Genomic DNA, 23,047 nt, shown 5'->3' with positions numbered 1-23,047 from the left:
GTTCCATTAGAACCTACAAAAATCATTTATAGATTCTCAATGAAAATGTAACACCAATTACAGCCTGAAGTTCTCAGGGCTGCCAGGGGGGCAGGGGGGGCAAGTGGGGCAATTTGCCCCAGGGGCCCCGCAAGCCCTGGCCCAGCGGTGATCTGGGTCTTCGGCCAGCATTTCGGCGGCGGGGGGCCCTTCAGTTGCCCCGGGTCTTCAGCAGCATTTTGGCGGAGGCGGGCCCTTCAGTGCCGCCGAAGACGCAGAGCGACTGAAGGGCCCCCCACCGCCGAAATGCCCCGCGAGCCCTGGCCTGGCGGCAGTCCGGGTCTTTGGCGGCATTTTGGCAGCGGAGGGCCCTTCAGTGCCGCCGAAGACGTGGAGTGACTGAAGGGCCTCCCGCCGCCGAAATGCTGCCGAAGACCTGGACCGCTGCTGTGTGAGTACAAGCGCCGCAGCTCCCCCGCTTTGCCCCAGGTCCCCTGAATCCTCTGGGCGGCCCTGGAAGTTCTGTAATTCTGCAGGCCAGATAATGGAAAACAGGAAAGCCTTTTCTAAAGAAAACCTTTAACTATGTACCAGAGTAAGGATGCTCACATATTAGGACACCAAGGGCTGCATTAATAGTTTACCAGAAGGTCAAAGCCAATGTCAGTTTTGCATATAAAAATTTAAACAAATATTATCCCAAAAAAGCACAGTGTGAATATATATTGCAAATGTATCTTTCTTGGTTGCAACTGATCAGCTCTCACTCCACAGCTATAAGTGGAAGAAGAGGGTAGCCATCAGCTGCCCCTCCATCTCTCCCCCCCCACCCCCTTTAAGGATCATACCTAGTTCTATGACATTTTTGGGACAGATCTGCAATAGAAGGATGAAGAGTAAAAAAGGTGGCTCTATGAGATCTTTTAGTAAGACCCCTAAAGGGAACATTTTTGTGAGGGTCTTTATTTTTCAGTGTCACTGACAGACATTTTCACCAAGAGAAAGCTGTGTTTTTGATTCTGCCCCTTTATGAAAGACTGGTTTAACCACCAACTGTCCTCAAGAAACTACAGAGACCTCAATTTCTATAGACTGTGTAGGCTTTCTTTATTCTCGTTAGCATTAACGCACAACCAGTATCATGTAGTTAAGATACATGTTGGAGACAAGATTTGCCTTTACAGCATTTTTATGATTTAAAATTAATCTTCTGGCTAATTTTTTGCCACTTGGTACCTCTTTTCCCATAATCTTAAGGCATCGGGTTATTCTTTGGTCACTTACATATGTCAACATTTCTTAGCGCCACGGCCTAAAATAGCTAAGCTAAAATCTTGCAGGCCTCTGCCTACAGACCTTGCATTTCAACCCTCCTGTGCGCTTGCTCAGCTTTTAATAATATTAATTCTTAGCAACAATTCAGAATGATATTTGTAATGAATGATTCAAACTGTGGCTATAGTAGATGTATTAATGCCATATTAACATTTTTTGTTACACAATATCCTTCAGCCACCAGCAGTGAAATGTGTGCCAGCAGATGGTTCACCTACAGATGGTGATAATTTACTACTGATGGGATACTGTGTAAAACGCACACCTGTGTCTAGCATACTTCAATCATAACAATCATAGAATATCAGAGTTGGAAGGGACCTCAGAAGGTCATCTAGTCCAACCCACTGCTCAAAGCAGGACCAATCCCCAACTCAATCATCCAATTTTTTTTTTGTCCCAGATCCCTAAATGGCCCCCTCTCAAGGATTGAACTCACAACCCTGGGTTTAGCAGGCCAATACTCAAACCACTCTGTGAAGGCCATTTTCTCTTCTAATGTTTTCTTCCCCACTGGAATATCTTCCTGATTTTCAGCCTTTCAACGCCTTTTGGCTCTGAAAGCTATACTACTGACTACTTGTAATAAGTTACAAATGTTAAATATGGCTTTTGTTAAAAGTACTTGACTCTAGGATTGGTAATTTAGGGTTTGTTTCAGAGCACACAGTTGCATGTCGGGTGCTAATCTAACTGTAAGCAATGCACCTTCTAAATTCTAGGAGGATAAAAGGAAGCAGTAATCTGCTGACAAAAGTTCTGCTGCTGCCCATAGGAGATTTCTTCTCCCCAGCATTAAACAAACCACTATATATCAACATAAAAGTCAACAGTGATCTGACAGCCCTCCCTTCGTCTACTAATACTGCAGTACTAGTGCCTTAAAATCCACTCCTGGGTTCTATAATACTATATAGCTGTAACATGAATACAGTGAAGAAAAATCTTCCTGTAAGACAGCAGGGACTAAGCAATGATCCACGGACAAGGTGAATAAAATCTATTTCTTCCCCAGATCAACCTAGAATTATTAAATCATCATCTAGGGCAGCTGCAGATGTCCTAGCATAGTTTCACAGAACACCTGAAAGTGTCTTTTTTTTGTTTGTCTTAAAATACGCATTTTATTTTTTGAGCATCAAATTCTGATGTGGACAGTTGGACTTCCTCTCCACAGCAGAATTCCTTGTGTGTATGCGCGTTTGCATGCGTGTGCATGCCCACAGAATCAGTGCATCTCTGTGGCCCTGTCTTTTCTGCATTGACCTGCTGTGCTGAACTCCATGAATATGAAAAAGGGAACTGGGTGCTGAGGATTATCTGTTGCTGTACTCCAAGAACATGAGCAGGGAAACCAGCACTAATTTTATTTATTTATTTCACCTTTGGGTATTTTTCCCTATAATCTTGCTTTAGAGGAAGATGCAAATTTGAAACCGTGTTTCAGCCCAAAAATATTTAGTGACTAGCACTCCTTCTGCCCTCAAAGAGGCTGGGTTGATTGTCTCTCCTCCTCCATATAAGCCCCCTTTCAGTACTGGCCTGGAGTTCAGGATGGATTGGACTCTTGTTTACTGCATGGGAGCCACATGGGCCTGACATGTCTGTATTTCCCTAGGAGGCTCCAGCCTGGCAGCATAGAACAGCTGAGAAGCCTGTTGTAAAGGTAGTAGCAGGGGAAGGGAGCTGGGCATGAAGGTCCCTTATCACGCTCTCTGGTGTCCAGCAGCACCCATGTTGTATCCAGTGTCCTCCATCCATGGCCTGAGGAGAGACTGAGGGGTATGAGGTGGCTGAATTCTGCAGTCAGCAACATGCTGCTGGTGAGGGCTCTAGGGACAAAGGCATGATGCCATTCTAGCATCACTCCCCTCATGGAGTTTGGGGAGAGGGGGAAGAGGAGGAGAGCTGCTTACCCCCGGAACCAGTTTTTCTAATCCTAGCTGCCTCCTTTCCTGCCTGGGGGAAGGGGACAGAAGAGAGCCCACCTAGACTAAGCTGCTGAGACAATGCATGTGTCTTGGCCAGCAGAGCTGGCCTCTTCTATCCCTCACGCCCAGGGAATGGCAGCAAAGGCAAACCTGCTCAAACCGAGCTGAGAGAAACTGCATCCTGCCCACAGAGCTGGCTGAGTTCTCCAATGTGACACCCAATAAGCAGAGGAGGGACACAGTCCTTGCCTTGGCTTTCCTTGGTCTAGCTGTCTCCCCTGAAGCCTGTAGGGGTGCCAGCTACTGCAAATGCCTCAAAGGGAGAAGTAGAGCTGGGGGACAATTTCCCCAAAAAGGGAAAAAAAACAGCCCAAGGAGATGGCAGGGAAATAAGACACACTACTGGGCCAAAAAGTTCTTCAGAAACTTGAAACAAAGCTTCAGTAAAGCTCTGCATCAGGAAGATCTGGATGAACCACAGGTCTGGTTCTGCTCCCAAACTGCAAAGCAGCAAGTGCTCTTTGTACCAGATACCTGGACCAGAGCACAATAAAAAAAAAAAAGAAGCAATATCATGCTCAATCATCAAGTTACAAGTAATGTTGATGGATGCTGATGATACCATTCATTAACGTGGTTTCCACTAACTTCAGAAAACCACAGTTTAATTCTTTTTCTCTCTCTCTCTTTTTTTTTTTTTTTTTTTAAAGATTACAGTACCCACCATTGCTTTATTAAAATTTCAGTTGCATAATTTGAACCTTGTGTTGATCACTGAGAACACAGGCTGATGAAAGAGCATAATTTTTCAGGCAAATCAGTAATAACCTTTATTCAGTGCTTTACCGTTTCAAAGAAATGTATAGTGAATGAGTAATGAACAGTTAATGAGTTAACATAAGACAGTCTTGTGACATGGTAAATGACATGTTTTGTCTGTTTAGGAAAGCCAGATAATTTTTTCAGACTATGATGGATAACAGCTTGGAAGAGCAATCCTTAACTACTTCATTACCTAGGATAAAATGGCCATTCCAATTCACGTATATGGGGGTAGGGAACAGGAGAAAAAACAAATTAAAAAAAAATATACGTTTAATATTTAGGCATTGATACTCACATAGAATTTGAGAAGGGCACCCTCTGAGTTACAACACCAAGATCTTCTTCCTAGGTACTCATGAGCAGTGTTCAGTAACATGAGGGAAGGAGGGAGCATAGGTGTGTCAGGACTCACTGGAAGAAAGATGCCAGTAATTATATCTCCTAAGTACAAAACTGAGCTAACCTACCTAGCCACTTATTTTCTCCATGTTTTGGTAAAGAAACCTTTCCTCAGAATTACTGTCCGCTGTGGTGAGGAAATGAGGACTGAAGACTCCCTCAGTGAGGGGGACAAAGGAACACTAGCCATTTCCCATACACATGCCAAAGTGGAAAAGGATAAGGAGCAATGTTTTAACAACATATAACATTGACAAATTAAACTATTACCTTCCTCACCCTGGCTTTGGAGCTGCTGCTGCTGACAGCAAAGGGATCGGAAGGCATCTTCTTCATGCTGGATGATTCGGTGCAAAATAATCCAGGGAAGCACTGATGAGACATATGGTTCTTTGGCTTCCTCCTGGATTGCCATGCTGCAATCTATAATCTAATAAAGAAATATATGATACCCATTATACACATTAGAAAAAGGATTTACACATGTCCAGATGCCTCAGCCGGTAGTGCATCTATTCATACACAAACAAAATCTAAATTTAAGTAGCTTTGCTTCTTGTGTTGGCTTGGCTTGAAAGTACTAAAAGGAGAAGACACTCACAACTTCCAGAATTTGATAATATGGGAAAAGCCCATTTTTCTTACATTTGTACTAATATCACACTAGCACAAGTGCAAATGACTAAGGGAATAGCAGAATTTTTTAACACTAGCAGAAGCTGCATCAAGGCTCCTGTTAGTGATGACTATAAAGAGATGTATTTGCACCCTGGAAGGTAAGACATACCTGCTTAGAATGAAACTGGAGAAAAGTTAGTTCCAACAAATTTAAATAAAATGAAAATCTTGTAGCCAGATACAGCCAACTAGGAATTATGAACAGATTCTCCTGAAGAGATACATTTCAGAAAGAGTAGTTAACTAGTGAATAATGCATAACAACAAACAGACTAGAAATAAGGGATGGGTGTGTGTGTGTGACAGACAGTCTGTTTGAGAAATACCATTATCATTTACCTATGAAAAATTGCCTATTGTCGAAACAGAAAAGACAACAGCTGAAAGAAAAGAGATTTGTATGGCTTTCCCTCTATGTCCCTTCTCCAGAACATATGCTAGAAGAGCTCTACTGAAAGTTGCATCTACTGAAGCATATTTGACTACTCTATAGTGTCTAGTAAGTGCATGCATTGAGGACCACACAGCAACGTTACAAATCTGTTAGTAAAAATAGTGTCCTTTTTCAGTTCACCAGGTGGAGTTCCTATTCAGGAAATGAACTGTAAAAAGAACAGGAGTAGTTGTGGTACCTTAGAGACTAACAAATTTATTTCAGCATGAGCTTTTGTGAGCTACAGCTCACTTCTTCGGATGCATAGAATGGAACACACAGACAGCAGATATTTATACATACAGAGAACATGAAAAGGTGGAAGTATGCATACCAACAGGAAGAGTCTAATCAATTGAGATGAACTTCTTTATTTTATTATATTATACTTGGAGATATATTTTATGCATATAAACTGTATATATTTGTTCTTATCTGTAAAAATATTTATGGTATTACAAGAAATTCCTGCAGTTTAACTAGTGACCAAATAGGTATCATTGTGCACATTGCTCTAAAGCCTTAGGGTCAGATTGTGCAAGGTGCCAAGTGACCTCAGCTACCACTGAAGTTAATGACAATTGAGGGTACTCAGAATGTTGCAGATAGCAATTAGCAAGCTTGGGTCTTTAAAGAGGAAATAATATCGAAAGTATTTTACAATTCTGGCACTTGTGGCACTTAAATGAGTTCAGGAGAAAAGTAAACAGTTTTCAAAATTTCAGAAGAACTTCTACAAAAAGGCTAAATATTGCCTGTAATTTTAAAACTGGAATGAGGTAATAACCATCATTTAACTTAATTCTGTCCTTAAGAGGAAGGGAAAAAGGAATGAGGATGAAAATACCCCTCATAATCATCAGATTCCCAATTCTGACTCACGTCCTATATCTGTATAAGAATCTAAAGAACTGATCAGCTGCCAGAGCTACTAGCATCTCAGTTGAATGATGTAACATACCAACAATACCAACTGACTGTACCCTGTTCCTAAGGTTCAGAGGATCTTTCTTACCATCCCTCATGTGAATGGCAGGAATATGCAGCAAGATCTGTGCCAGAAACAAACTGGGCCCAGCCAGCTGGACCAAACCTTGTTTCTATGGGCAGCAGTGCAGAGTCATAGCCAGCAGTACTGCTCCCTGAGCCACCTTATTACTATTCCTTGCTCATTTCAGCAGAGACAGTGCTCAGAATTAGCTGCCATTACTGATTCCAGAAGAGATTCTCAGTGCATCTGACATCTTGCAGTGAAAACTAAGAGTGTGAAAGGAAACAGCCCACACAGAAATGTAACCCAAGAGAGACTCTGCAAGTGGGTGGCAGTTCAGGCAGCAGCTGTATCATGCCTAAAAAAAGATCTGTAGCGCACAGTGGCAGCTTGCTAGTGTAGGTGAACAGGTTACCTGAATGAGGTTGTTTGTTAGCCGAATGAGGCTCAGTGTTACAGAAGATTCCTTCAGGATGCTGCTGTCTGATGACAGTGAGCGATCAATCCCCGTGAGCAGCTGTGTTACTGTAGCAACCCACTCTTCTTTAGCAGAAGCTACTGTCATGTTAATCATCTGCTGAATTGCTTCATTCAAGGCAACTTCAGAGCATTCAAAACATTGCCTGTAATCCTTCTGTTTCAGCAGGGAATCCTAGTGAATGTTAACATGAAAAAAAAATGTTATATGGATCTAATGTTTATTTCAAAGCATAAAAGCACAATAAAGGGGAAAGGAGAATGGAAGAAGGCACACAGTTTGCAGCTAATGTTTACTCTACTGAGATACCAGTATGAAGTTTCTAAATGTGACATAAAATGGGCAACACAAGAGACCCCAGAACCCATGCTCCTCAACTGAGTTTCATCAGGGAAGCAACACTGAGTCCCATTCTCTGAATACAAAGAGACTCTACATGAGCCTACTTTGCAGGGAAGAGACAGCAATGAGCCTCTTGCTTTCAAGCCATATACCACCATGTATGGAGGTTCAACAGAATCAGAGTTTGAGTCACTGTGGACCCATGCTACTATTTTATTACTGGTTTAGAAAACAAGCTCATATAATGATAAAGGCTACAATGCTCAAAGTATTTTTATGATCCCCAGCTCTAAGATTCTTTCTTGTTGAGTATGGAAAACAAGATCCAATGTCCCACTATCACAACAAAATAGGAATGTGGACGAAAAGTAACTGGCCCAGGCTCACTCCAGTCAAACTAGCAGTAAAAATAGCCAGCACAGAGGAAAGACTAAGGAACTGACAGACTGCATCCTGCTTCCTCAGCAGAGGACATCTGTCCCTTAATTGTCATGGTAGCGCATAATCTTCTGATCTTGCTAGACTAATCTCCTATCCTGTACTTTCTGATTGCAGCAGCGGTCAAGAACTTTTTTAAAAAATCTATAACTGGGCAATATCTGCCACCCTTTTTTGTTAGATAAGGCTCTTACCATGTTGATCTAAGCTTTTATCACCTCCAGGCTGGACTTTTGTAATATGCTGTGAAGCCACCCTGGAGGTTACAGCTGGTGCAGCAGCCTGCCTGTGAAGCAGGACAGACCAATGAGAAGTTACCACACCAATGCTTCTTGCCTCACATCCAGTTGTCTAACAACTTTCAGGTGCATAGGATGCTTGGGAACCACCATATAAATAGTCACGGGCAACAAAAACTCCAAGTCCTAATAGCAGGCCATTGGTAAAGTGGGTTCATCCATAATAAACCTCTAAAACTGATCCAGGTTCACTTGAGTTTATACAGCCTTAAAGTTTTCAAACTCAAGAGAATCTGGATAGGTTTTAGAGGTTTAGGTGAATCCATTCTCTCTCTCTCTCTCTCTCTCTATATATATATGTATACACACACACACATTTTCTCTCTCTCTACAAATATATATAATGTGTGTGTATATGTATATATATTCACACATACAGAGACAGAGAAAGAAAGAGGATTCACCAACATATTTTATATACACACACACTCTTATTGGTCAGAGAGCTTAAACTATGAGTTTAAGCTTCAACAGAACTTTGCCAATTTACTTCACCTGAGGATCTGGCCCCATGTTTTGCTTCTTAAATGAAGTCAACACAATTCATCATTAATGCTAACCCTCCAAATCTTTTTTATGTTGCTCTTGGAAATAAAGCAGATGCAGGGCTTTCAAACCCTCACTAAAGATAACTTTTTAAAGAAACATAACAAACCTGCAGCAGAAGTAACTGTGTTGGTCTCTCTGGTATAGATATAACAAACTCCAGATGTTTAGCTCTACCATAGCCACTAAAGCACAAGGTTGGGCGAAGCAGATGCACCACTGCCTTGTAATCCCCTGCCTCATGCAGTCGCTGGATCTCCTCCAAAGACTGGCATCTCTCCAGAGACTTTAGGTTCTTGTCTATCTGCAAAAGTCACATATGGTGCAATCCAACCTACATTTCACCTTCATGTGCAAATGACTGACTTTTCTTATGAACAACAAAGCTATAGCTGTAGGATGTGTAAAGTTTACAGCACTGTAAGGAAGAGAAATGACAAGGAAGAAAGTAGACAAGCTTCCACTCCATTATCACTTACCCCAACTTGTATTTAATTTTTTAAAAAATTAGTACTATCGTTTTTTGTATCTAAGCCATAAATCTGAAAATCTCACATTTTTCTGATGAACTATGAGAAATAGCGATCATGGAATAGCCTTTAGAATCAAGATGGCATTGCCTGCGTTTGAAGCCCTCCCCTATAAGCAGTAACAGAAAAACAACAATGATGTCTAATTTTTTATTTATGAATTCATTTGCATGCTTTACTGGAAAATTCTGACTGCTGAAGGCAAGAGTTCATTTGAACAACAGTGAAATTAAAGCACAAGAAACCCTCTAAAACAAAGCTCTAGTCTAATGACTAACAGCTGTATACGCAGCACCCCGATAGCAATCTTTTTCACTCTATTTATTAAGCAGACTGAATTGTGCAAGGACCAGTAATAAAGAAAGCATTTAACTGAAAAAGGGAAGGATGGTTTTCAAATCAATTAACTATAAAAACACAATCATTGTTGGTTTTATCCTGGTTTGTGAAAATATTCTTCACTCTAAGACAGTTGCTACTGATGCTGTACATGCTACTTTTCCATCAGAGCAAGTACTAGTAATTTTGAAATGAGTCTTGCAACTACGACACTATTTCTGAGCACTGTTGCTATAGAAGCCACACTAGTTTGTTTGTTTTTAAATCATAAAACATGCTTTTTATCCCCAAAGGGAATAAATGCCTCTAAGGAGCATAGGAACTTGTCCCTTAGCATCTCTCTCTCAGATTCCCTCCAGAAGTATCACATTACCAGCCCAAAAGAAAATGGATTGTGCACAAGAAAATGCACATATAAAATCTCTAGTTTCTCATAAGACTTAGTTCTTCTTTAGAAATGTCTCAAAAACACATTACGTTGACTGTAATCCTCAATTTTGGATGAACCTAGAAACAGAAAAACCCAAAACAAACTGATCCCTACCTCTTCTAGAGAAACAACAGAATCAACATGGAGGTTAGGTAATCGGATCACGATGCTGCGTTCATTGCCAGCTTTGGCTTGGACTGCAGTGGAACTCTGCAGCATTTCAGTGCAGATGTCATAATTCTCCAACGCCTGCTCCATGTCACCCTGTGGAAACAGTTTGAAGAAATCACACAATGCTACCTGAGATTCTTCAAAAGCAGCTACGAAATGTAAAATCACTAACTCTGTGAGTACACTGTCAGTGAGAGATAGGCAAATTATTTGAGAGGGTACTTTACTAATCAAAATATCAACCAAAAGAGTCATCACCAACAAACAGTTTACCAGTCTACTCTGCCAGTTATCTTCATCACCATGGTGGGGGAGGGGGAGAAAGGGGAGGAAATAGGACATCTAGATATTCAAGTTACGTAGCAGGAAAATGTATTTGTATAAATTGACTAACATTCTTTCTCTGAAAGTGAAGGGAGGCAGATTAAATCCAGAAGTAAGTCTTCCTTTTGTGCTGACCAGAACCATAAATTTGGGCAACATTACTGAGATGTACAGCTAACTGGTTAAGATAAACTAAAACTGTGAGGAACCCACTTTGTCCATCTTAAACAGATTTGTGTTTTCCTAAAAGGGAGGGATCAGGACTGGAAGAGAGGCTGTAGAGGGAGAAAATATAACTCACTAAAGCTAAAGAGATAGCCATAAAGACAGTTTGTTTAATAAAGATGATCAATCCATTTTGACTGGACAACCTGCATTCAGTTTAAGTGGAGTTGGCTCTGATTCCAAACGTATATTTATGTTTCAGATTATCCTTCTACTTCCATCTTTGTTTTTTAAATTGAAATATCTAGATCTGTTGTGAAACAGAGGAATTACATGTGTGTCATAAAAATTTTATCTTTCAGTGAAATAGAGCAAAGAGTATTAGTCTAGTCTATATGTTTCTTAATTACTGGGACTGTGCAGTGACAGTTGATTTTGAATTGTCTTCACCTGGAAAGGGAATTAGAAGATCCTTTTAACTTAAAGAAATTTTATTTTTGAGTGAAAATAAAATGACTTATCAAGGAGTCTCTACTTTAGATGTATAAAATGATTAAACAGTTTATAAATGAGGAGATTCTGTCCCCACTAATTTTTCTATGGAACAATCCAGTTTTTCATTAGATAGATTTCTTAAAGAAGGATTTTGAGATATGAAAATAAAAAAGGGAAATGAATTACTCAGTGGGTGTATATGAAATCAACTGATATTGTACTTTATCAATTGAAGATTAAAGTTTGATTAGTCAAACCCACATTTTTCTTCTCAACAGTTTAGACTTGAGTACAATCTGTAAACATTTTCTTCGCTGCCGTAAGAAACTGATGCTTGAAATAAAATAATGAAGTAGTCTGGAATCTAATAAATAACTTTTCTTTGGACTGTTTACTTGAGCAATCAGTCTAGGACAAACGGCTTGAAAATCTGTACATGAAATGAATAATTGTTGTCAAAAGAAGGCTCAAGCTCCATCAATCACAACATATAAATGTTGACTCGATGCACAGTTGCATTTTGGACGTTCTATTTGGGCTTCTATTACAGATTCTACGAGCTACAATCCAGGCTTCAGTCTGCGTCTTGTGGCTGCTCATTATAACTCCAGTCAAAATTTATTTCTGGGGAGCGAAGACAAACTACTATAAAAACATGTGTATGTACCAAAATGACTGAATGCTGGTACAATGCATAAGAATTACGGCCAGATCCTTTGCATCTAATTACTTAATGTCCATAGGGACATTTAATTAAACTAAATAAAATAGACAAATGTAACCTCTACTTTATCTTCAAATTAGAGCTCAGTCAAGATATTCCTGAATTACTTGACTCCAGTGCGTTGACGACTTACTATACCCACCACTTCAACTGCTTATAGTAATTCTAAAGTCCATTTGTTTAAAAAATATGCTAAATGTGAAAAATTATATTTGTTGAACTCAAAATGAAAACAAACCTGCAATGCTAGAAAGCGAGCCTTCAGCCAATACACTCGAGCCACAAACTCCAGCCAGCCTTCCTCAAACAGATCTCGCTGGGAGGATGCAAATGAGAGCTGCAACAAGTCCCCCAGAAAATGGGATCCTGGGAAATCAGGACCAAACTTTCCGTTCACAGTGGCAGAAGGGCAATTTCGAGGGGAAACTGTAAATTAATTTATTACAGTTTAGCATAAAATCACATTCTCCCTATGCAAACAGTTCCACGTGCAGCAGCTGCAACACTCAGCTCACCCTTCTAACACAAACACTAATAAAAAAAGATGATGAACTGCTGTACACATCCATTGCTAAGACCTACATCTGGAGAAGTAACAGCTCAGTATTCTAATAAATGATTCACAAAATTTCTTAGAAGTTTAATTTACATTGTAAGAATAGCCTAGCAGAGAAAAAACAACTCTCACCTGTAGAGCTCTTCCCTTTGGTCAGCAACCATTGGTCAAGTTGTAGTTCCATGCAAGAAAGACTCATCAGCATCATATCCTACAGGGAGGGTATGAAGAGGTCAGGGAAGAATATAAAGAACCTTGTTTGGAAAGTAAAAAGAAGTTAACAATTCACTTGAAAGGAAGCTTTCTAATTAATCCTCTTTTGTGATTTCCATTTCCAAGCTACAGCCATCGTGGTTTTCTTCTGTCTAAGGAAAGGAGGTTTCCCTCTTTCTATGATGCTCAGCAGGATTAGAGAGACACCCCCCCCAGCCTTTTACAACTAGAAAGAGGAATGAAAAAAAATCTGTTTATGAAAAGATAAGACAATCTAGTGGGGAAGAAGATAAGAAGGGAACAGTGGCCCAGTCTTGAAAAAGAGCAGCATCCTCAATCTAAAATACAACCATTTTAAATTGCTTCATCATTAATACTTTATGTTAGAACATCTGAAAAAAAGACACATCAAAGGCTGAGATGAATACTGAAGAAGTTGTAGAAATCAAGGAGATCGAGCACATATGCTAGTTTTGCCAGCTCGTTAATGCTTTCTGCATAAAGACATGTGGATTTTAAAAAAAAATGGATAGGAGTTGTTCCTGGCAACACTGGATGTTCTGTTACAGCTCTTACAGACATGGTTGTGCGGATTAAAGAGAAAATTATTTTTACATTTTTTTCCACAGTAACTAGGGTTGTAACTGCAGCTCCATCTGAAGAGGGTGAAAGCTCCTGACATGGGTTCAAAAATCTCTGTACTCTAAAATCTTTGGACATTTGTTACATCCAAAGGCGTCATTTTCTATCCCAAATAAACTCAAAAACAAAAGGGCATCTTGGAAATCAGTTTATAATCAAAGTTAAACGGAAAGATTCAGAAGCAATATATATTAATCAGAACTCCCTAATTTCCTAATATTTATTTGTGTAAAATCTAATGTTGTATGTAGTAATTTTGATATTATAATTTAATATATAAGCAATAAGGATCAAGCAGTCATATACAAATAAATGAAACAGTGATATATATAGCAATAGATATACATGCTAGTGTAGATTGTTTAGAGTATGTTATATCGATACAGCAACACTACTTTTTTAAATCACCAAGATATTATTTTCAAAGCTCAATTTTATTTTGCACAGAATTAAATGCGCTGGTGATGGAAAAGCTGAAATGTGATAAATAGCAAAAGAGGAAATTTATTTGGGAGTGTAGTTACCATGAATACTCAGTCAGAACTCTTCAGCTACAGGTCTGATCCTTCTTGCTAATCTCTTAAAAACACAGTAATATAGACAGCAGCCAGTGGACAAAGAATATAGCATTTTGCTTTTACTACTACCACATACAGTATTTAACCTAAAACGTGTGCATTCATGTAAGCCAGGCCCATTTTGGGTTCCAATTTATTGTATAATTTTTGTTTTTCTATTTTGTATTTGTGAAATTTATATACCTGAATTTGGAAAAGGAAATAAAAGTTTTTCATTGTACTTTCACTATGGGATGTAATTATTTTTTAAAAAACAAGCTCAACAATTTGCCATTAATTAAGTCGCGATACCTTTTATACGTTTTATTTAAAACAGGGACTTTCCTAAAACCCATGTACAGTAAAAGCTCTTTTATCCGGCATTTCACCAAGCAGCAAATTCTATAAACGATTATTTCTGAGCTGCAATGAAAGTACGGTTTATAGTGCGGTTGGTGAGGGGCCGGCAGGGGGCTGGGGCATGGGAGGGAGTTTAGGTCCTGGAGGGGACTTGGAGCAGGGGGTTGGGGTGTAGGAGGGGTGTGGGGGGCACTCACCTCCAGCGGCTTCCCGCAAGCAGCTCCCTGTCCCTGCTGCTGCTGGCAAAGTCGCAGCCAGGTGGCTCTGCAGGCATGTTGCCTCCATCCCCCTTCCCGGAGCGCTGACTCCGCGGCTCCCAGCCCATTGGCCGGGAACCGTGGCCAATGGGACACGCGGGGGGCAGCATCTGCAAATGGAGGCAGCGTGCCTGCTTGCAGAGCCAGCTTGTCACACCTCCGCCAGGAGCAGAAGGGATGAGGAGTCGCTTGCAGGGAGATGCTGGAGATGAGTGCCCCACCTGCCCCCATCCGGCATCCTGAGCTCCCTCCCATGCCTCAACCCCCTGCTCCAAGCCCCCTCCTGGACCCAAACTCCCTCCCATGCCCGTGCCCCACACACCTTCCCACCTACACTTCAAACCCCTCCCTTTGAGTTAACCAGCATTTTTAATTTACCAGCACCCCCTCCCCGCATTCCTCCAGCATGCCAGTTAAAAAGCTTTTACTGTACTTGAAACCTTGGTATGGCATCTAAACCACAAAATGTTTGAGCCAAACAACAATGCTACACAGACCATAAGAAATGCTCCATGAATGGTGCAGCCTCAACTCCGCCCTTAAAGGCAGAACACAAAGCTGTGTGTGCACGCCATTTGAGATGCAGGAGGCAGCTCCAGACACAGAGTGAAAGATCAAAGTATGTGTAAGTTCTGTAAGATATAGCAGTTTAGTGACAGAAACAACAGTGCCAGCTGCAGTGCACTAGAGTTGTTTTTTGACTGAAGTTAGCGCTAGAGCTAACAATATGACAGGCATAGACCGTGAGAGGGACAACCTGAGCTTGAGCTGTCACACTGAGGTTAGCCACATTCAAGACACACACAGCAACATGTGGTGGATGGGGAAAATTAAGCAGCTCAAAAAATAGAGCGTTTCCTTACCTTGATGTGCTGGTTGCTACAATCCCTCAGTAACGGGTTGGGCAAATTACTACTATGCTTTCTCCAGCTATTGTAGATACTAAGGACCACCTCAGACAAGCCAGGTGGCCACTTCACGAGGAACTTCTGGCTGATTACTTTCAGATATCTCATCATCAGTTCTAGGATGCCACCATTGTTCAGGTTATCCAATAGGAATTCATGAACATCTTGCTTCTCTGGAAAGCAGATGAGCACAAAGTCTATGAAACCTGTTTGTTGAAACTAATCACATTTAATTCCTTGCCTCACTTCTAAGAATAATACTTTTAATGCTTTGTGACATTTAGCACACATCTTGCATAAAGAACACCCATAACACCTTTTTGACACAGTGGTTCTCCTTTTGCAGGAGTAGCCTTGAATTTATGCAGAATAAAGTGACTATACTAAAATGGCTAAATGAGATCATGCACACAACACAGATCACACACAGTAAATAAGCAGCCCAATGAAAACACAAAAATAATTTATGAATACAGTGAAGCTCAGTCAATTGATCTATTAAAATAAACCCTTTAAAATAACAGATTCTTTTGTGCACAAAAAGAAAGAAAACAGAAGAAGTGGGAGTAAAAAAGCAGACAAGGGGAAAAAGAAAACAAGTAGAAAAATGGATATGCTGAAGTCCCTACCAGATTCCATGAATGTTGTAGAGTCAAATGACAGTCTATGTGGTCCAATATGCTGGAAATTCTCTTGTTTGATCTCTGATTGTATCTCATAGTTATTGAAAGGATCATCCTCTTCCTCTGGATCCAGTTTCCTCAGCCTGGGTGAAAAGGGGTGAAAACAAGTAAAAGACAGTATTTGTGAGAGTTTGAATATTACTTTCAATAACAAATAGCTTGCCAGGTGTAGGTGTTATGTATATTTTCACAATGGAAGTACCCTAGTTGGAGTTCATCATCAGAAATTTACATTTATTCCCAGACTTAATCAGAGGAAAAAAACCTCAAGCATGCTATACCTAAAATTGGAAAGAAACAGCCTACAGAAAAGAGCAAATCCCAGCAAATAAGCATCAGAAACTGACAAGACTACTCCACAACATTTGGAATTGTTTTTCAAAAAACAGTATTATCAGCACTGTTATTTTAAGCACTAGCAGATCCAAACCCTTTTAGTAATGCAACTTAACATTTTCCTTTCAGAAGGATCTTTGTTTTTTAAATCATCTCACTCAAATCAGTAATCAATGTAAAAACAAAATGTGTCTTCTGATTTAATGATAAATGCTGATCTGATTTGTTGACAATGATACTGGAGTCTGTACAGACCCAATATGGTGTAAATCATACCCACTTCTTAACTATGCAAAAACTTTCATGACATGCTTCTGCTTCTTCTCTTGAAAACAGTGAGCGAAATAACCTATATGAGAATACCTTACATAAACTTAAAAGAAAAAAAAATTATTTCTTTACTTTCAAGTTATTTTTCTCTATCAAGGGACAGATTCCAGAAGACAAGCTGTTTGACTTATAAAAGCCCAGTTCTGAAACAGGAAAATATTCTAATGGCCTTGCTTCAAGAATAAGAAATAGATATGATGAAACTGATCATAAATTTGAACTTATTTTTAATTTTGCACATGAATGAACGTTGAGTGACTGGTTGTTGAAGAGCATCCCTTCCAAACAGCTATTTTTATAGGGATTTTGTGTTGAAATTTTTGTAAACTAATGACAATGTCATCTCAATACCCTTTTACCATGATAAGCCCATGACAACTTCCTCAAAAGTGGTATCATCCAGATTTTTTAATATATTTTTGGGGGTAATAGACTTAGTCTGTGTAATATGTAAAACACTGAATATTTTTAAAGTTGCTAATCTAAACAGGACTTTTCCTAAAACCAAGGCTAAGGATGACCTCATTTGAAACTGATTGGACCAAGATGCATGGCTGCAAGGCAGGCCTCGCACATGACTTGTTCGAAGACCTTGAGGGAGGCACTGCAAGACAGAGTAAGTAAAGTTTACAAACTGTAAGAATTAAGGATAAGGCCAAGAAGCCTCATCTTCTGGGTCCCAAGACACCAGAGGAAAGACTGATGTTCCAGAATCCTCAAGACTAAACAACTTGGGGAGAAGAATTCATAACATCAATAATCAGGCCAGTCCTACCCAGGAGGAGGCCTGCTAGTGAGAAGCACTTTGCCAGCAGATTATCATCATTTAATTCCTTGACTGCAGTTCCAGCTCCTACTCAGAGTGCCCAGAAGACTGTGAGAGCAGAAGGAGTTTGCAAATTTCCTGTTCCCTTAATACCTTATTTTTCCTTTTTCAGTTTTTGTCTTTTGTTCTTATTAGCTGGCAGATGACCCAGACCATTTAGACTTTTTATTTTTAGGATGTGGAAATGAAAAGTGCAGCTGTGTGCATGCATGTGTGTGAGAGCACCCAGAACACCCAAGCAAGGAAGGCACCTGAAAGAAAAGTGCCTCAGATAAACAGTCCTCAATATTGTCTCATAAAAATTACCCATTAGAGTGTGTTCTATGTTTCAAAATAAAAGATTTGAGATTGTCATCTGTCATTTCTGGTCAAAGTTGACTACTTGTCCAACTTCTCTTGTTCTGTAGCAGTCTGTATTTTTATAATCTGTCTCATTTTGGGGGGGTGGGAGGAGAAGGGGGTAAAGGTTAGCCACCACACAAGACTGAAATTTAAGGAGGAAAAGTTTGATAATTGGATCTGAGGTTGTACTCCAGACATTAGACAATAATTCGGTTTTGATATTAAGATACTTACCCATTCAAATGAGAGAACTGATGGACTTTTGTCAAACTCTTTAGCTGTGACTTCTAACCAAATGGTATAGCCACCTCCTCAGAATGTATAAGAACTGGTTATTTTTTGTATTAATCTGATGATTTAACTAAACTGATGATTTAATTCAATCCACTATTGAGATTAACTTATTGCTTTATTGATTTTATGGCTGTTTTATTTATAAAAAGATACCGAGTCACATTTCTTTCAATAAGTAACATGAGTCCAGTACCTCTGAGGATTTGGGTGGATAACCAGCAGGTCAACAAAAAAGCCTATGGTCCTCACATAATGCCAACAACTCTCATCACAAGTGAAGGTCTGCTGTACCTTGAAGGAAGGAACTTTACCAACAGTTCTTGAAAGTCAACTTTCTCCTCCTTTTTACACTTGGTATTTCGAACTCTAGCAGACCGCCTTTTTGCAGTTTCACCACTATCTTCTGTAATTCTCCTCCGCTTCACCCCTTTCTTGGATTTATCACTAACAGTTGTGTCACCTAGAAAACAGAGTCAAACGTTTTCAAAACTCAAATTGCCAAATAACACACAATGGATAATGTTGCTTAATATCATGGTGATTTATGAAAAATATTTTAAATTTACTTTATTCTATGGCAACATTAAGGACCCAATTCTGTTCCTACTGAAGACAATGGCAAAATTCCTATTAACTTAAATAGGAACAGAATCATTTACACAGCACTCTGGTTTGATGTTGGCCTTGTAGCCCACTTAAACAGAATGTTTATCACTGATCAAACTACAGTTAGGCCTAAATCATGTTTTTTTTCACAGAACAGTTACCAAAAAAAATTAGCTAATATGATATACAGAAAAGTCACAGTAGTGACTTGAGTCAAGGCAGATAGAGAACCTTACACTGTATTTCTACAGGACCAAACATGATGGGGAACCTGGGGACTGCCCTGACAATAACAAGCATTATGATTTTACTATTTATATACAAATCTACTCATTCTATTACAATGTGCAAAAATAACTGCATCTCTTCATTAAGAAATGCATAGCTCAAATTCTAATTTTTCTTCTTTTAATTTGAATACAAAGTAAATTAAGTTTGATATTCATGACATTTTGTATGCATGTAAATACTGGTCAGAACTAAGAAGCAGACTGGTTGAAAACTTGGGTTTTTTAATAGACTTTCTTTTAATCTTCTAATTTTCAGTACAATTTTGTGGCTTTTAAGGAAAACATAGGACTCTGCCTAGAGCTCTAACATCTGTAAATTCCTATAAACATCAACCAAAGACTAGTAGCCTTGTGAACAACTATAGATACAGATATACACACACACACCTCCCTACACAGTATATGCCTTAGAACATCTGAGAATATGAATATCATCATGCAAACAAATAAGTACATATGGAAGCAGAGAATTAAACAGGCCAAGCAGCTGATCTTATTTAATAGTAATAATATTTTGTCTTTTTATGGTTCCTTTCATCTGACAGCCTCAAGGTGCTTTACAAATACACCTCTACCCTGATATAACGCTGTCCTCGGGAGCCAAAAAAAATCTTACCACGTTATAGGTGAAACCGTGTTATATCAAACTTGCTTTGATCCGCTGGAGTGCGCAGCCCTACCACCCTGGAGCGCTGCTTTACACGTTATATCCGAATTTGTGTTATATCGGGTTGCGTTATATCGGGGTAGAGGTGTATTAACAAATTAAGCCACAAATCACCCAGGCATTATGATCCTCGTATTACAGATGGGGAAACTGAGGCATGAGACAGCAGCACAGTCAAGAATAGAAGGGATTAGATACTACAGTGATGAGTGCTATAGAAAACCAATTATGGATAGAACTCGGAGCTAATCATTAACCAGTACCTCCTAGATCATTTAGACAGCTTTCCCTTTTTTAAAGTAATTGTTTTACAGATTATCACAGCTTTATATGACTGAACTTTTCTTTTTCTGACTTGGAATATACATACATTGAAAATGCATTGGATCAGCTAGAAGACAGTTTAGAAAACACACATTTCTAAAGACAACAGACATTTTCCAGTCTCGTTTATGTCTGCAAAGACAACAGTGTTATCTGGAATTGTAGACTAAAGTACTTTGCTCACCTATAGGCATGACTGGTTCCAGTAAATTCTCATTATGACTGGAAAAACTGGGTGTCATTGGAGTGTAAGTTAATACTGGGTCACTTATTGTAACCACTGGATTAGTGCTGACAGGATTGGGCTGGATAACACTGACAGGAGTAGAGGTAGGAGAAAGAATCAAGTGCTGGACTGGGTCTTGGTACTCTGAGAGGTCAATTCTCTTCCCCAGGCTCGGTCGAGGAGGCTCACATGTTGTCAGATGATGATACATAGCAAGTAAACTTTCTCCTAGAGACTTCCACCTGCGTGTAAAAAACACAATCACAACACGACCTTATTAACACTTAATTTATCCATTTATTCATTAGCCTTTACCACATAACCTTCTGTATTACAGTTAAAAACCCCTTTGCTGCAGGATGTAGGAATTACAATAAAGATGTTCTGCTACAGAAGGTTAGAATTACTGAGGGTACCAAAAGTGATTTTATCAGCGTAAGAGGAATAGATTCCTCATGGAGTCAAAATCTGTCATACAACTAGAAAGCTGGAGAATATTATTTCTGGTACCCTGTCCCCTAGAGATTTCAGTTCAGGAGCAAATGTTTCATGGCTCTTGCTTCCTATTTGGAACATACTGTTGAACTACTGAGCAGGACCAACATTATCACAGAAATTAAAGCCATTATTTGGAAGGAGAATTAAGTATAATAGAAGGGAAATGGAGCTCATGATATGCTTCACACCCAGAGAAAGCATTCATTGCAGAGGAAATTGTTGTACCTCAAAACCAAAAACATTAACCCAGTTGAATATGAACCATTTTCAGGTCTAGCATTATACTCAATGGGTAAGGGCAAGATTTTTGTCAGCCTTTTACACAATTAGTAGTAACTTGCTCTGAAATTGGACTACTTGCAGAGGAAATTATTCAGTGCAAATAAGGGTGTCAGAATCAGGCCCTAAATAAGAAGATCACAGAAGTCTTTAACACACGTATTTAAAACACGCAATATACTCTAACAGGATTCCTAGACTATCCAAATGCACAATTTTTGTAGATTTTTGTTTATAAATCTCCATGATCCAAATGGTAAAAATATTAAAAACATAAATTTAAAAAAGTTTTGAAGTTCAGATACAAACCAATTAACACAGGAAAATTTCAAATGTTCTGTTGTGAAGATACCCTGAATTTAGCTATTTGTTCCTAGTTCATACTGCAGTTTTGTTTCAGCAGGTTTTAATTGGTATGTATCAACTTTAATATGGAAACATGAACAGAGCCAGACTTCTTACAGATTACTGAAACTTTAAAAAAAGAAATATATATAATGAGGGAAAATACATGCTGAAGAGATTCCAATGAACCCTGGCCATGACTCTCTGAAACAGAGACCATGACGACTTACGTGAAAAAGGGAATTGGCTGGACAAGCTTAAGATCTGGTTCTCTCTCTCGCACCATTAGAGCTTGCCTCTTTCTACGTAGCTCCAATGCTTCATCTATGATTGCTCTTGTTTCAGCTGCACTCACATTCACATCATGGATTGACATGTCACTGAGAGGTGGTGAAAAAGGAAGACAACATAGGTAGTTTTATTTTTTTAATAACAAATATAGATTAATTTAAGATTCTCCTCTAATGTAGGGTACAAAAACAGTAATCATATATAAATGCACATATACATTTGTTCACAGTTGATTCTAAAATTAGATGGTTTGAGAAAGATTCTCCTCTTTCACTTTCTAAAAAGTGTGAGATGAATAGGAAAGCAGTGAAACGATTACAGCAATGCTATTGTTATGGTTGAGAAGCTCCTTTTGTTCCATGATCCCATTTTGAGCAACTCAATGTTTCAACAAAAATAACATGTGAAGTTGAAAATTCTTTTGCAGGTTTTCAGTCCAGAAGTGAATTTTTTGAGAGCTTGAAAAATATCTATTCCATTGTTTTTGAGATATCAGGCAATGGGGGGAAAATGATCATTAAATGCTTGGCTGAATTTACGTGCTTAAAGCTTTGCTAAATCATGGCCTAAGTAACTAACCAACCAAACGTCTAGGTCAGAGGCCCTTATTTCATATATCTGACCCAAGTCAAAAAACAAGATCACCCTTCCTCTAAGATTCACTAGCTCCTTCCTTGCTAGCTAGCAAGCCAACCCTACACTAAACTTCTACCATAAGAGGCATCTGGAGCCCAAGTAGGTTTGGCAGCCTTTCTGCTCTTTCCCAGCACACACTCCACCTTAACTACCTAGGATTATTTGAGTCTGTAACTGTATGTCCACAAAAAATTAACTTTCAAATCACGTTTCACATGCTCAGCTGCTGAGCACTCAAGAGTTTGCTATGCTCTAAAAAATAAAATTTTAAAATGACTCTCTCAGGATACTGTAGAAAACCAGTGATACATCTAGGTCCCTTCAGATGGTTCCCCACACTTCATGTTTCAAAATTTGCAGGCTATGTAGAGTACGGTGCCCATAATGTGAAAAACTATTTGAATGCCTGACCAAAGAATCAATAGATGTGCACCAAGACTCACATCCCACTTTAATTCATCCACATAGCATACACATATTAAGGCACTGATGTTATCCACATGCGCAGGAACATAAAGTATTACAGATGCACAATGGGACTGAGTTACAGTTGAATTAAAATCCTAATTTTTAATTTCTTGAGTTTTGTTGATGGACAGAGTGTTAGATGGGGAGTCAAGAGACCTGGCTCTGCTACTGAGCTGCTGGTGATTTTGGGTACATCACTTCAATTCTCTGTGTCACTGATTCTCCCACCTTTTAAATTATAAAATCTTCAAGGAAGGGAGA

At 39.3% G+C, this 23,047-nt stretch overlaps 1 protein-coding gene across 3 annotated transcripts in view; it reads right to left on the bottom strand.

Moving 5' to 3' along the window:
- The window catches only part of CABIN1 (calcineurin binding protein 1), a 223,059-nt gene that overhangs the window by 186,083 nt on the left and 13,929 nt on the right, over window positions 1-23,047 (bottom strand). For 2 of the 3 annotated variants that reach the window (XM_044990035.1, XM_044990037.1), the window contains exons 8-19: window positions 21,622-21,771; window positions 20,228-20,511; window positions 18,448-18,616; window positions 15,975-16,111; window positions 15,301-15,518; window positions 12,541-12,619; window positions 12,091-12,278; window positions 10,088-10,237; window positions 8,784-8,978; window positions 6,987-7,223; window positions 4,740-4,899; window positions 4,366-4,481 (exon numbers count right to left, since the gene is read on the bottom strand). In XM_044990035.1, coding sequence (XP_044845970.1) covers window positions 4,366-4,481; window positions 4,740-4,899; window positions 6,987-7,223; window positions 8,784-8,978; window positions 10,088-10,237; window positions 12,091-12,278; window positions 12,541-12,619; window positions 15,301-15,518; window positions 15,975-16,111; window positions 18,448-18,616; window positions 20,228-20,511; window positions 21,622-21,771 — 2,083 coding nt within the window. The remainder of the gene's footprint in view (window positions 1-4,365; window positions 4,482-4,739; window positions 4,900-6,986; window positions 7,224-8,783; window positions 8,979-10,087; window positions 10,238-12,090; window positions 12,279-12,540; window positions 12,620-15,300; window positions 15,519-15,974; window positions 16,112-18,447; window positions 18,617-20,227; window positions 20,512-21,621; window positions 21,772-23,047) is intronic. The other variant, XM_044990036.1, reaches the window with a different exon arrangement.

Source organism: Mauremys mutica, chromosome 16, assembly GCF_020497125.1.
Source record: "Mauremys mutica isolate MM-2020 ecotype Southern chromosome 16, ASM2049712v1, whole genome shotgun sequence".
NCBI lineage: Eukaryota > Metazoa > Chordata > Testudines > Geoemydidae > Mauremys > Mauremys mutica.
Note: the sequence above shows the minus strand (reverse complement) of the source record. Positions and strands in the feature narration are given on the sequence as shown.